This window comes from Hemitrygon akajei, chromosome 1, assembly GCF_048418815.1.
Source record: "Hemitrygon akajei chromosome 1, sHemAka1.3, whole genome shotgun sequence".
NCBI classification, from domain to species: domain Eukaryota; kingdom Metazoa; phylum Chordata; class Chondrichthyes; order Myliobatiformes; family Dasyatidae; genus Hemitrygon; species Hemitrygon akajei.
Window position 1 is genome coordinate 174,361,406 of NC_133124.1, and position 12,937 is coordinate 174,374,342.

At 50.3% G+C, this 12,937-nt stretch overlaps 2 protein-coding genes across 10 annotated transcripts in view; one reads left to right on the plus strand and one right to left on the minus strand.

The window, feature by feature from the left end:
- The window catches only part of LOC140732382 (sialoadhesin-like), a 237,986-nt gene that overhangs the window by 73,667 nt on the left and 151,382 nt on the right, over positions 1–12,937 (plus strand). The window lies entirely within an intron of this gene.
- Positions 1–12,937, minus strand: part of LOC140732399 (high affinity cGMP-specific 3',5'-cyclic phosphodiesterase 9A-like) — a 36,658-nt gene that overhangs the window by 21,182 nt on the left and 2,539 nt on the right. For 2 of the 6 annotated variants that reach the window (XR_012100074.1, XM_073054992.1), the window contains exons 2-9: positions 11,205–11,275; positions 10,875–10,952; positions 10,484–10,524; positions 9,685–9,739; positions 8,794–8,864; positions 6,113–6,188; positions 5,303–5,384; positions 4,512–4,652 (exon numbers count right to left, since the gene is read on the minus strand). Coding sequence is in view for 5 of the 6 variants with exons in the window: in XM_073054992.1 (XP_072911093.1) it covers positions 4,512–4,652; positions 5,303–5,384; positions 6,113–6,188; positions 8,794–8,864; positions 9,685–9,739; positions 10,484–10,524; positions 10,875–10,952; positions 11,205–11,275 (615 nt within the window). In the remaining variant the exon portion in view is untranslated. The remainder of the gene's footprint in view (positions 1–4,511; positions 4,653–5,302; positions 5,385–6,112; positions 6,189–8,793; positions 8,865–9,684; positions 9,740–10,483; positions 10,525–10,874; positions 10,953–11,204; positions 11,276–12,937) is intronic. The other 4 variants (XM_073055002.1, XM_073055019.1, XM_073055010.1 and 1 more) reach the window with 4 other exon arrangements.

Below are 12,937 nucleotides of genomic sequence, written 5' to 3' on the forward strand. Positions count from 1 at the left end.
ATTTGAGAGACTGGGGAAGAGTGGTGACAGGTTGTGTACATTTGAGAGACTGGGGAAGAGAGGTGACAGGTTGTGTACATTTGAGGGACTGGGGAAGAGAGGTGACAGGTTGTGTACATTTGAGGGACTGGGAAAGAGAGCTGACAGGTTGTGTACATTTGAGAGACTGGGACAGGGAGAGGTAACAGGTTGTGTACATTTGAGAGACTGGGGAAGAGAGGTGACAGGTTGTGTACATTTGAGGGCCTGGGAAAGAGAGGTGACACGTTGTGTACATTTCAGAGACTGGGACAGGGAGAGGTGACAGGTTGTGTACATTTGAGGGACTGGGGAAGAGAGGTGACAGGTTGTGTACATTTGAGAGACTGGGGAAGAGAGGTGACAGTTTGTGTACATTTGAGAGACTGGGGAAGAGAGGTGACAGGTGTGTACATTTGAGAGACTGGGGAAGAGAGGTGACAGGTTGTGTACATTTGAGAGACTGGGGAAGAGTGGTGACAGGTTGTGTACATTTGAGAGACTGGGACAGGGAGAGGTGACAGGTTGTGTACATTTGAGAGACTGGGACAGGGAGAGGTGACAGGTTTGTGTACATTTGAGGGACTGGGACAGGGAGAGGTGACAGGTTGTGTACATTTGAGAGACTGGGACAGGGAGAGGTGACAGGTTTGTGTACATTTGAGGGACTGGGGAAGAGAGGTGACAGGTTGTGCACATTTGAGGGACTGGGAAAGAGAGGTGACAGGTTGTGTACATTTGAGAGACTGGGACAGGGAGAGGTGACAGGTTTGTGTACATTTGAGGGACTGGGGAAGAGAGGTGACAGATTGTGTACATTTGAGGGACTGGGAAAGAGGGGTGACAGGTTGTGTACATTTCAGAGACTGGGACAGGGAGAGGTGACAGGTTGTGTACATTTGAGAGACTGGGGAAGAGAGGTGACAGGTTGTGTACATTTCATAGATTGGGACATGGAGAGGTGACAGGTTGTGTACATTTGAGAGATTGGGGAAGAGAGGTGACAGGTTGTGTACATTTGAGAGACTGGGGAAGAGAGGTGACAGGTTGTGTACATTTGAGAGACTGGGGAAGAGAGGTGACAGGTTGTGTACATTTGAGAGACTGGGGAAGAGTGGTGACAGGTTGTGTACATTTGAGAGACTGGGGAAGAGTGGTGACAGGTTGTGTACATTTGAGAGACTGGGGAAGAGAGGTGACAGGTTGTGTACATTTGAGAGACTGGGGAAGAGAGGTGACAGGTTGTGTACATTTGAGAGACTGGGGAAGAGAGGTGACAGGTTGTGTACATTTGAGAGACTGGGGAAGAGAGGTAACAGGTTGTGTACATTTCAGAGACTGGGACAGGGAGAGGTGACAGGTTGTGTACATTTGAGAGACTGGGGAAGAGAGGTGACAGGTTGTGTACATCTCATAGATTGGGACAGGGAGAGGTGACAGGTTGTGTACATTTGAGAGACTGGGGAAGAGCGGTGACAGGTTGTGTACATTTGAGAGACTGGGGAAGAGAGGTGACAGGTTGTGTACATTTGAGGGACTGGGGAAGAGAGGTGACAGGTTGTGTACATTTGAGAGACTGGGGAAGAGAGGTGACAGGTTGTGTACATTTGAGAGACTGGGGAAGAGAGGTGACAGGTTGTGTACATTTGAGGGACTGGGGAAGAGAGGTGACAGGTTGTGTACATTTGAGGGACTGGGAAAGAGAGCTGACAGGTTGTGTACATTTGAGAGACTGGGACAGGGAGAGGTAACAGGTTGTGTACATTTGAGAGACTGGGGAAGAGAGGTGACAGGTTGTGTACATTTGAGGGCCTGGGAAAGAGAGGTGACAGGTGTGTACATTTGAGAGACTGGGGAAGAGTGGTGACAGGTTGTGTACATTTGAGAGACTGGGGAAGAGTGGTGACAGGTTGTGTACATTTGAGAGACTGGGGAAGAGAGGTGACAGTTTGTGTACATTTGAGAGACTGGGGAAGAGAGGTGACAGGTGTGTACATTTGAGAGACTGGGGAAGAGTGGTGACAGGTTGTGTACATTTGAGAGACTGGGGAAGAGTGGTGACAGGTTGTGTACATTTGAGAGACTGGGGAAGAGAGGTGACAGGTTGTGTACATTTGAGGGACTGGGGAAGAGAGGTGACAGGTTGTGTACATTTGAGGGACTGGGAAAGAGAGCTGACAGGTTGTGTACATTTGAGAGACTGGGACAGGGAGAGGTAACAGGTTGTGTACATTTGAGAGACTGGGGAAGAGAGGTGACAGGTTGTGTACATTTGAGGGCCTGGGAAAGAGAGGTGACACGTTGTGTACATTTCAGAGACTGGGACAGGGAGAGGTGACAGGTTGTGTACATTTGAGGGACTGGGGAAGAGAGGTGACAGGTTGTGTACATTTGAGAGACTGGGGAAGAGAGGTGACAGTTTGTGTACATTTGAGAGACTGGGGAAGAGAGGTGACAGTTGTGTACATTTGAGAGACTGGGGAAGAGAGGTGACAGGTTGTGTACATTTGAGAGACTGGGGAAGAGTGGTGACAGGTTGTGTACATTTGAGAGACTGGGACAGGGAGAGGTGACAGGTTGTGTACATTTGAGAGACTGGGACAGGGAGAGGTGACAGGTTTGTGTACATTTGAGGGACTGGGACAGGGAGAGGTGACAGGTTGTGTACATTTGAGAGACTGGGACAGGGAGAGGTGACAGGTTTGTGTACATTTGAGGGACTGGGGAAGAGAGGTGACAGGTTGTGCACATTTGAGGGACTGGGAAAGAGAGGTGACAGGTTGTGTACATTTGAGAGACTGGGACAGGGAGAGGTGACAGGTTTGTGTACATTTGAGGGACTGGGGAAGAGAGGTGACAGATTGTGTACATTTGAGGGACTGGGAAAGAGGGGTGACAGGTTGTGTACATTTCAGAGACTGGGACAGGGAGAGGTGACAGGTTGTGTACATTTGAGAGACTGGGGAAGAGAGGTGACAGGTTGTGTACATTTCATAGATTGGGACATGGAGAGGTGACAGGTTGTGTACATTTGAGAGATTGGGGAAGAGAGGTGACAGGTTGTGTACATTTGAGAGACTGGGGAAGAGAGGTGACAGGTTGTGTACATTTGAGAGACTGGGGAAGAGAGGTGACAGGTTGTGTACATTTGAGAGACTGGGGAAGAGTGGTGACAGGTTGTGTACATTTGAGAGACTGGGGAAGAGTGGTGACAGGTTGTGTACATTTGAGAGACTGGGGAAGAGAGGTGACAGGTTGTGTACATTTGAGAGACTGGGGAAGAGAGGTGACAGGTTGTGTACATTTGAGAGACTGGGGAAGAGAGGTGACAGGTTGTGTACATTTGAGAGACTGGGGAAGAGAGGTAACAGGTTGTGTACATTTCAGAGACTGGGACAGGGAGAGGTGACAGGTTGTGTACATTTGAGAGACTGGGGAAGAGAGGTGACAGGTTGTGTACATCTCATAGATTGGGACAGGGAGAGGTGACAGGTTGTGTACATTTGAGAGACTGGGGAAGAGCGGTGACAGGTTGTGTACATTTGAGAGACTGGGGAAGAGAGGTGACAGGTTGTGTACATTTGAGGGACTGGGGAAGAGAGGTGACAGGTTGTGTACATTTGAGAGACTGGGGAAGAGAGGTGACAGGTTGTGTACATTTGAGAGACTGGGGAAGAGAGGTGACAGGTTGTGTACATTTGAGAGACTGAGGAAGAGTGGTGACAGGTTGTGTACATTTGAGAGACTGGGGAAGAGAGGTGACAGGTTGTGTACATTTGAGGGACTGGGGAAGAGAGGTGACAGGTTGTGTACATTTGAGGGACTGGGAAAGAGAGCTGACAGGTTGTGTACATTTGAGAGACTGGGACAGGGAGAGGTAACAGGTTGTGTACATTTGAGAGACTGGGGAAGAGAGGTGACAGGTTGTGTACATTTGAGAGACTGGGGAAGAGAGGTGACAGGTTGTGTACATTTCATAGATTGGGACAGGGAGAGGTGACAGGTTGTGTACATTTGAGAGACTGGGGCAGGGAGAGGTGACAGACTAATCAAAGACCACACCCATCCTGGACATTTCCCCTTTCATCGGGCAGAACGTACAAAACCCTGAAAGCATACACCACCAAGCTCAAGGACAATTTCTATCTTACGATTTTCAGACTCTAGAATGGACCTTTTATGTGATAAGGTGGATTTTTGAGCTCACAATCTCCCTCGTTATGATCTTGCACTTTATCGTATTCCTGCACTGCACTCGTTTGGTAGCTTCTACACTTTATTCTGTGTTGTTATTGTTTTGCCTTGATCCAGCTCAATGCACTGTGTAGTGATCTGATCTGTATGAACAGTACGCAACACAAGCTTTTCACTGTATCTCAGTGCACGTGACAATAACAAGCCAATAAAAATTCCAAGCAGAGTTGGCCAAGTACAATAACATTGTGTTCAAACAGGGAATCCCCCATGGAGTGGGACTCGATGAGGAACTGCACCTCATGGCCCGGTGATGGACTCTTGCTGTGCTCAGAAGCTCCGCCTCTGAAATTCCCGATGCCTACCTCGTTGGGAGCCCACTGCCAGATGTCAAAGGTTGGCTTCTTCAGTGCCTCGATGGTCTCTGGAGAGAGGGTGTACTGGGAGGGAGAGGCACAAGGAGGAACAGGAGGTCAGTGCACGAGGGCAACATCTCCACGTCAAAGCCACATGCGTGTCTTAAACCTCCGCCCCACCAAACCACACACCCCACCCCTGGCCTGGCGCCTCTTCACAGAAGCACATACCTATGTCTATGCAGACGGAAACACCGCTCAGTAAGATCTCATAAACAGCATTCTGGGACCCCAGAGAGAAACACTCCCCCACCCTTCCCAAACTCCCCATTTGTGACTGTGGGACTTTAACATGCACAGACCGGGCCTTGGATTAACGTCTCGTCTGGAGAAAGTGTGAGCTTTCCTCCTCAGTGCCCCTCCTGCAGCGCGTTGCACCCTCCTAACCACCCCTCCCACAGCCCACGCTCCCTCCTCACAGCCCCCCCACAGTGTTGCGCTCCCCACTCAGTGAGGGGCGGGCTGGCAGGAAGAGCAGTTCACAGAAACAGAGAGGGGTATAGGAGCTGGAGGGGTTAGAAAGACTGGGAGGTGTGTGGGGGCTGGAAGGGGTATAGAGATGGGGAGGGGTAGAGGGATAGGAGGAGTTTACAGACAAGGAGGGTTCTAGGTGCTGGAGAAGGTCACAGAGACTAGGAGGAGTGACTGAAGACATTGGGAGAGGGGGTTCTTACCTTGGGATATGAGGGAACGTCACGGCGAGGGATGAGCCTCCTGCTGGAAGGGGGACACGGGGAGTCACAAATCCAGAGGGATCTGTGGGAGAGAGAGACAGAGAGATCAGCGTTCAGCATTCATTCCTCACTCCAATCCCACGACCCTTCACAATGCTACTCGACGACTAGGGTCCACTCACCCTGAGCCTCAGCCCCTCCCTCCGTGTGTCCCCTTCCCTCTGTCCAACACTGACGACCTCGCCCCACATTTCCAGGGTGTTCTCAGAGTTGCTGAGAAAATTCTGTCGAGGTTATTTTTTCTGACGCTGGTGACCCACGGTTGTCCATCACCTCTCGAGGAGCTCAATACAGTCCAGAACAGGGTAGGCCGTTCAATCAGCACCGCACCTACCCACCCTAAACACCTCACCCTCACCCTCTGCCACTGGCCCACCATGGCTGCAGTGTGCAGCGTCTACAGAACACTCTGCTGTTAGCCGCCCGGGCTACTCGGACAGTATCTACATCCGCACCTCTTACTACCCAGAAGAATGAGGGCAGCTTTATGTCTGTGGGGACAATTTGCCCCCTCCTCTACTCCCACTCGGAAATCTGTGTGTCATTCCTTCACCGTCGCCGGGTCTGAACCCTGGGACTCCCTCTCTCCCCCACAGTACCGTGGACTGCGGCGGTTCGAAGGGCCGACTCAGCCCCACCTTTGAGGGAGGCGAGAGGGAGCCGATAAATGCTGATCTGGCCCAATGAGAGGGAAGAATTCACCCTGAGGACATGGATCGGACGGGGGCTGGCCCCTTGTGTACCTCCTACCTCTTGGCAAGCTCTTCCCGCAGCCTCTCGATCTCCCCCCGACACTTGGCGATCTCGGCTCTTCTCCCGCTCTCCACTGCAACACAATACAAGCCATTCCCGATTAACCGCCTCGTCTTCCGGGTCGGTGGGATCCTGGGATCAGCCTGTGCTGAGGACGCCCACGGAGGAGGGCAACGATCACGGGGAGCGATCGAACGGGAGCGTCGGCGTGTGGGCTGACCCGATCCGCCATTCGGTCACGGCTGATTTACTATCCCTCTCAACCCCGTTCTCTCGCCTTCTCCCCGTAACCTTTAACACCCTTACTAATCACGAAATTACTAATCGCAAATGTTGTGAAGAAAGATGTTACAAAGTCACGAATCAAAAGGTTGAGCGTGGTGGGACTGGTGTTCTGAGCTGCGCGTGTTTCAGTGCAAGGAGTGTTGCAGGAAAGGCGGCCGAGCTTAAGGCATGGGTCAGCACGGGGAATTATGACATTTTAGCCATCTTTGAGATTTGGTTGTGGGGGGAGGCAGGGCTGGCAGCTCAGTATTTCGGGGTTCCATTGTTTTAGACGAGTCAGATTGACCGGGGGGGTGGGGGGGGTGATGAAAGGGCTGGGGTGGCATTACTGGTCAGGGAAAATGCCACGGCAGTGATCAGTCAGAACAGACTGGAATGTTCGTCCACTGAGACTTTATGGGTAGAACTGAGGAATAAGAAAGTTATGACCACTTTAATAAGATTATATAGAATATAGAATAGTACCGCACAGTACAGGCCCTTCGGCCCACAATGTTGTGCCGACCCTTAAACCCTGCCTCCCATATAACGCCACCTTAAATTCCTCCATATACCTATCTAGTAGTCTCTTAAATTTCACTAGTGTATCTGCCTCCGCCACCGACCACTCAATAATCCCTGGGATTTAGAAGAGCAAATTTGTAGTGAGATCGCAGACTGTTGCAAAAAACACAAGGTTCTGTGGATTTATCCACCACAATTTGCTTCAGACAGCAAACAGCTCCTCCTCTGTAATCTGTGTAGGACCCATTACCTTGCCTCGGCATTGCCTCTCACCTGTAATCTCCATCTATTGACCGGGGCTCCCATACTGTGAAAAGGGCTGGATGGGAAAGAGTTAGTCAAGAACGTTTCCTTAAATCCCAACAAAAGAGAGTGCAATAATAGATCTCCGATTAGGGATTGCAACAGGGTAGGTGACAGAAGTTTGTGTAGGGGACCACTTTGCAACTAGTGATCACACTGCCATTGGTTTCAAGATATTTATGGAAAAGGGTAGGTTTGAGATTCTAAATTGGAGATGGTATCAGAAAGGATCTGGCATATATAGATTGGGACAGGTTATTTTCTGGGAAAGGTGTACTTGGTAAGGGGGAGGACTTCAATCTTCGTGAGTACAAAGCTTGTATGTGACTGTAACAATAAAAGGCAAGGATAACAGGTTTAAAGAACGTTTGTTTTCAGAGATATTGAGACCCTCGTTGAGATATCAAACTCTGTTTTAAATATACCCAATGACTTGGTGTTCACCACCAAGCGTGGCATTAAATTCCACAAAACAGAGGCACTGTCATGCCTGTTTCTGATGACATGTGCTGGCCCCTACCCATCACAGTATTAAATGATTCCCCCCGCCCCAGTTCTGATAACTCTGTCCCCTCAATCCAGAGACATTCCCACTGGGGAAACTATCTCCCCTTCCCTGTCCCCTCAGGATCTGAGAAGGTTCAGTGAGTTCACCCATCGTCCTTCTAAACACCGGCCTTCATCAGTTAGGGCACTGAGTACTGGAGTCGGACGTAATGTCACAGATGCACCAAACGTTGTTGAGGCTCCGCTTTGAATATTGTGTACCGGTTTGGTCATCCCGTTATAGAAAAACTACGGTTAAGCTAGAAAGAAGGCAGACGTCTATGGGAATATTGCCGGGACTCAAGGCCTTGAGCGATAGGAACAGGCTGGGGAGATTAGGAAGTCATTCCTTTGAGCGTAGGAGACAGAAGGGTGAAATTATAAAGGTGTAGAAAATCATGAGGTGTGTAATTACGATGAATCTTTTCGCCAGGGTTAGAGAACCAAGAACAACAGCTGTGGTTCCAAACCATTTTTATGCTATGGACCCCTACCCTTAGCCGAGGCTCCTTGGACCCCAGGTTTGGAACCACTGGACCAGATGTTTGGGGTGAAAGGAGCGAGATTTAATAGGAACATGCGAGTGGCTTTCAAGAAGGCTTGTGGTGTGTTGGCCTTCATCAGTGGGGGGATTGAGTTGGGTTCAAGAGCTGCAGGGTGATATTGCTGCTCGATAAAACTCTGGTTAGACCCCACATGGAGAACTGTGTTCAGTTCTGGTCACTTCTTTATAGGAAGAATGTGGAAACTTCAGAGAGGATGCAGAGGGGATTTATCAGGATGTTCCCTGGATTAGAGAGCATGTCTTATGAGGAAAGGTTGAGAGAGCTCGAGCGTCTCTCAAAGAAGGACGGGGACAAGAACAAGGTAGAGAGGCAGAATGAAGGGGAAGAGGATAAGTAGGGAGGGGCAGCATGAGGGAGGAGGGGGTAGCTGCATGACATTACTGTGGAAATGCCACGTTCCCCCCCTCTCCCAGTCACTGAGGAGGGGGCTGGAGACAATGGTCGGATGTGCAGGGGTGGACAAATATCACTCACCCTCCACCCGTCTCTCCAAGACAGCCAGCTTATTCCGAATCTCGCTCTCGATTTCATCCACCCTCAGGGACCTGCAGAGGGGGAGGGAGGGAGGCAGTGAGGAGAGAGAGTATAGAGGGAATTTTCCGAGAAATCAAGGGGGGAGTGCAAAAAGATTAAGATTAAAGATTGGCTTTATTTGTCACATGTAACAACAAATCATTGATATGCACGGTGAAAGATGTAATTTTGCGTCAAAGACCTACACGGCCTGAAGATGTGGTGAGGGATGAGGTGAGGTTCAGGGAGAACACACGGAACAGAAGATGTTCTCTGACAGCCCGTTCCAGATAACCAACCCCTCTCTGTGTAAGAATGATTTTAATGTCCTGTGTGAAAGCAATTACCCCTCAGATGGACTTTACCCCTCCGCCCTCTGTCCCCTTGTTTTTGATACCCATACATGAAAAAAACATTTAAAATGAAAAACAAGAACAAAATGCAGAATAAAGTGTTACAGTCGCGGAGAAAGTGCAGTGCAGGAAGACAAGGGCTACAATGAGGTAGATTGTGAGGTCAGGAGTCCATTTTATCATGCTTGGAGATCCATTAACAAGGTAAAACTGTCTCCCCTACATGTTTCCCACAAATCCTATAGACCTCTGCTAGGTCACCCCTCAGCTTCCACTGCTCCAGGGTAAACAGTCTCAGACTATCTGGTCTCTCCAGTCTCCTGATGTCCATGGAGTTGAGATGGAAAATAAATCAGCCATAATGGGATAGCGGAGCAGAATTCTCTGTCTTGTGGTCTTGTGGGCCTGGCCACCAGAGGCAACGGGGACCGTCAGCGATGAAGGGGACAGAGAGCGCCGGTAATCACGTTCCCGCTTTCCGCTGTTCTCAGTCCAGTACCTGGAGAGCTGGACGGTGACATCAGTGCAGAATTTCTCTAGGAGGACCTCTCTGTCTGTGAGTGAAATCAATAAATCAGCTTGTTATTGTCACAAGTGCCGAGGTACAGTGATGTTACATTCTGTCCACACAGATCATTTCCTCACATCAGTGCATCGACATAGTGCAAGGGTAAAACAGTATCAGTTACAATTGCCCAGGAAGCGCAGTCAGGCAGACGGCAAGGTACAAGGTAGATTGTGAGGTCAAGTGTCCATCTTATTGCACTAGGGGACTGTTCAATAATCTTATGACAGTGAGGTAGAAGTTGTCTTTGAGCCCGGTGGTACATGCTTTCAGGCTTTTGTATCTTCTGCCCGATGGGAGAGGGGAGGAGACAGAATGTCTGGGGATGGATGGGTCATTGATCACGCTGGCTGCTTCACCAAGGCAGAGGGAAATGTAAACAGAGTCCTTGGAAGGGAAGTTGGTGCCTGCGATGTGTTCAGCTGTGTCCAACTCTCTGTAGTTCCTTGCGGTCACGGGCAGAGCAGTTGCCGTATCGAGCCCTGATGCACCGGGGCAGGAAGCTTTCCTTTGCGCATTGATAAAAATCGTCAAGGTCATCAGTGGCATGTTGAATTTCTCAAACCTCCGGAGGAAGTAGAGGTGTTCGTGAGCTGTCTTGTCCGTGGGGTGCACATGTCTGAACCAGGACTACGGCCCGAGAAGCGACGGGGATAGAGTGATGGGCAAAACGCTGGTCTGGGCCAGTGAGGGCCTGAGACAGGGAAGAATTTAACATTTAAAAATTGTTTACCTGAGGGCCCTGATGATGTAACAACAACCTTATATGGAGAACTATAAAACAAATATTTCATAATTAATATCCCTCACTTTGCTGAACACTCCCCCCACCGACTGAATCTCCTCCCACAGACACTCCCCACTCCCCATCACCAACTCCCCCCTCACCCACTGAATGCCCTCCCACAGCCCACAGACACTCTCCCCACAATGAATCTCCAGCCACAGTCCACAGACAAACTCCATACAGATAGTGAGGAGGGAGGGAATGTTGCGTGAGGGGCCGGATCGAACCCAGGTTTCTGGGATTAAATCTCGACTAAACCTGTCCATTGTTTACTCAACATCTCCTAATTCCAAGGATATTCCCAAACATCCCGATTCCCTTGACCGTCGAATCCTACCTCTTGGGATTGGCTGGCATCTCAGGATCAATGGTCACCGGCGACCCCTTGTGGTCAAACAAGGACAGCGTGCCCCCTCTGGATAGGAAGAGAAGATCTGAGAATCAGAGACAGACTCCGCCTTAGCTTTCCATAAAACTCCTTCCCATAGTACTCCCTCTTAGCGGTCGGTCCCACAGTGCTCCCTCCACACCCCGCCTCCCGTAGCGCTCCCCCCTCACTACTCCTCCCCCCAGCACGGACCTCGGTGCTAAGACGTACGGATTCGAACGTGCCACTCTCTGACTGAGGAGCGGGGAGTTAGTCGCTGCGCCAAGCGGCCCGACTGACCTGAGAAGCCCAGCAGCGGCACACAAGAGGTCCCGGACGTCGGACGGACTGGATAAGCAGGTGAAGATCACCTGGAACGAGGGGGGGGGGGGGGAGGGCGGAACAGAAGAAGATGGGGGAGGAGGAGAGGTGAGGATGGGGGAGGGGTGGAAGAGGAGAGGGGGATGGAGAGGTGAATGAGTGGAGAGAGTAAGGAAGGGAGGAGGATGAGAGAGGAGGGAAAGGGGAAGAAGGGAGGAGAGGTGGGAAAAGAGGGGAGAAGAGGAGGGGAGAGGGGGAAGAGGAGGAGGAAGAGACAGTCACGACAGTCATCTCTGTGCTGGTCTGCCTCATCACCCATGGGGCAAATGTTCTAGGGTTCAGTCCTGGGGAGGTGGGTGCATGGATAGGGCAGAGCCCCTGGAACTGCTTTTGGACCTCTGGCGAGTGTTCATTGGGTCATGGAGCCAAATCGCCGCTTCCTCTGCTTCTGTGTCAGGGTCATTCGGCTGAACAATCTCCCTCTCCTCTCCCTCCACTGCTCCTGTCTTCTAACAGGCTGGAGAGGGGGCGCACTGGTTTTTCTAAGCCCCAACCCACCAAACCCCTTCCCCAGGCATGAGCACATTGGGCTTAGTTATTCCAGCCTGAAATGACTTGGTGTAATTCAGGGAAACGCACTCTGGGAGCTTGTGAGAGGACACGGGAGTGGTTTACCGGAATGGTTCCCAGGACGAGAGTGTTTGACTCTGGCAGGGAGACCAGAGGTGATTGGAAAGATCCCCTTGGAGCCAAGGATAACAGTACCACACTGGAAAAGGTACTTCCACCCATCATATTGTGCCAAACTATTAAAACTAATGTCACCTAACTCCTTCTCCCCACATCTCTCCATTGTCCGCACATTCCTGCACCTGTCTAATTGACTATTAACCACCTCTGTCGTATCTGCCTCTACCAGGCGGCACATTCGAGAGAAAGTCGCTGCTGTCCACTCCATACATACCACTTACCATATCGTACCCCTCTGTGAAGTCTCATTCCCCTTTGCTCCAAAGAGAAAAGCCCCAGTTCACTCAATCTATCATCAGAAGACATGCTGTCTAATCCAGGCAGCATCCTGGTAAATTTCCTTGGCTTCCACATCCTTCCTAAATTGAGGCGACCAGAAGTGAACACAATACTCCAGTATGTTTTAATCAGAGTTTTATCGATCTGCAATATCACCTGGCGACTCTAGAGCTCAATCCCGTGACTAATGAATGCCAAAACACCAAGCATCTCCTTAACAACCCTGTCAACACAGTATTCCACATATTGATCTCCCGAAGTGGATCATTTCACACATGCCCGGAATAAATTCTGGGACATGAATTATTCATTTCACAATTCACCTTCGAAGATGAGCAAACCCACGGCCTGTTGGGATTGGATGTGTGGAAGAAGGTTGTTCCATTTGATGACTGGTTCAGGAACAGAAGGTGGGAATGATGGGATTGATAAAGAGCTAGCACGGACTCTGAGCCGGCTGAAGCACCTCCTTCCTGGATTCCCGGGTTTAGCAATGGGAAATATCCACTCCTGGGGACGATGATGTGATCGGAGCAAAAACAAAATGGTGGAGTATCTGCGGGGGTAGAACATTTTCTGTGGAGAGGTGAAAGTAAGATAATGTTCTGTCTGAAAGGAGGGGGAAGTGCAACGGAAACAGATCGGGTGGGAGATTCCCAATGGAGAATAAACATCGGGAGAAG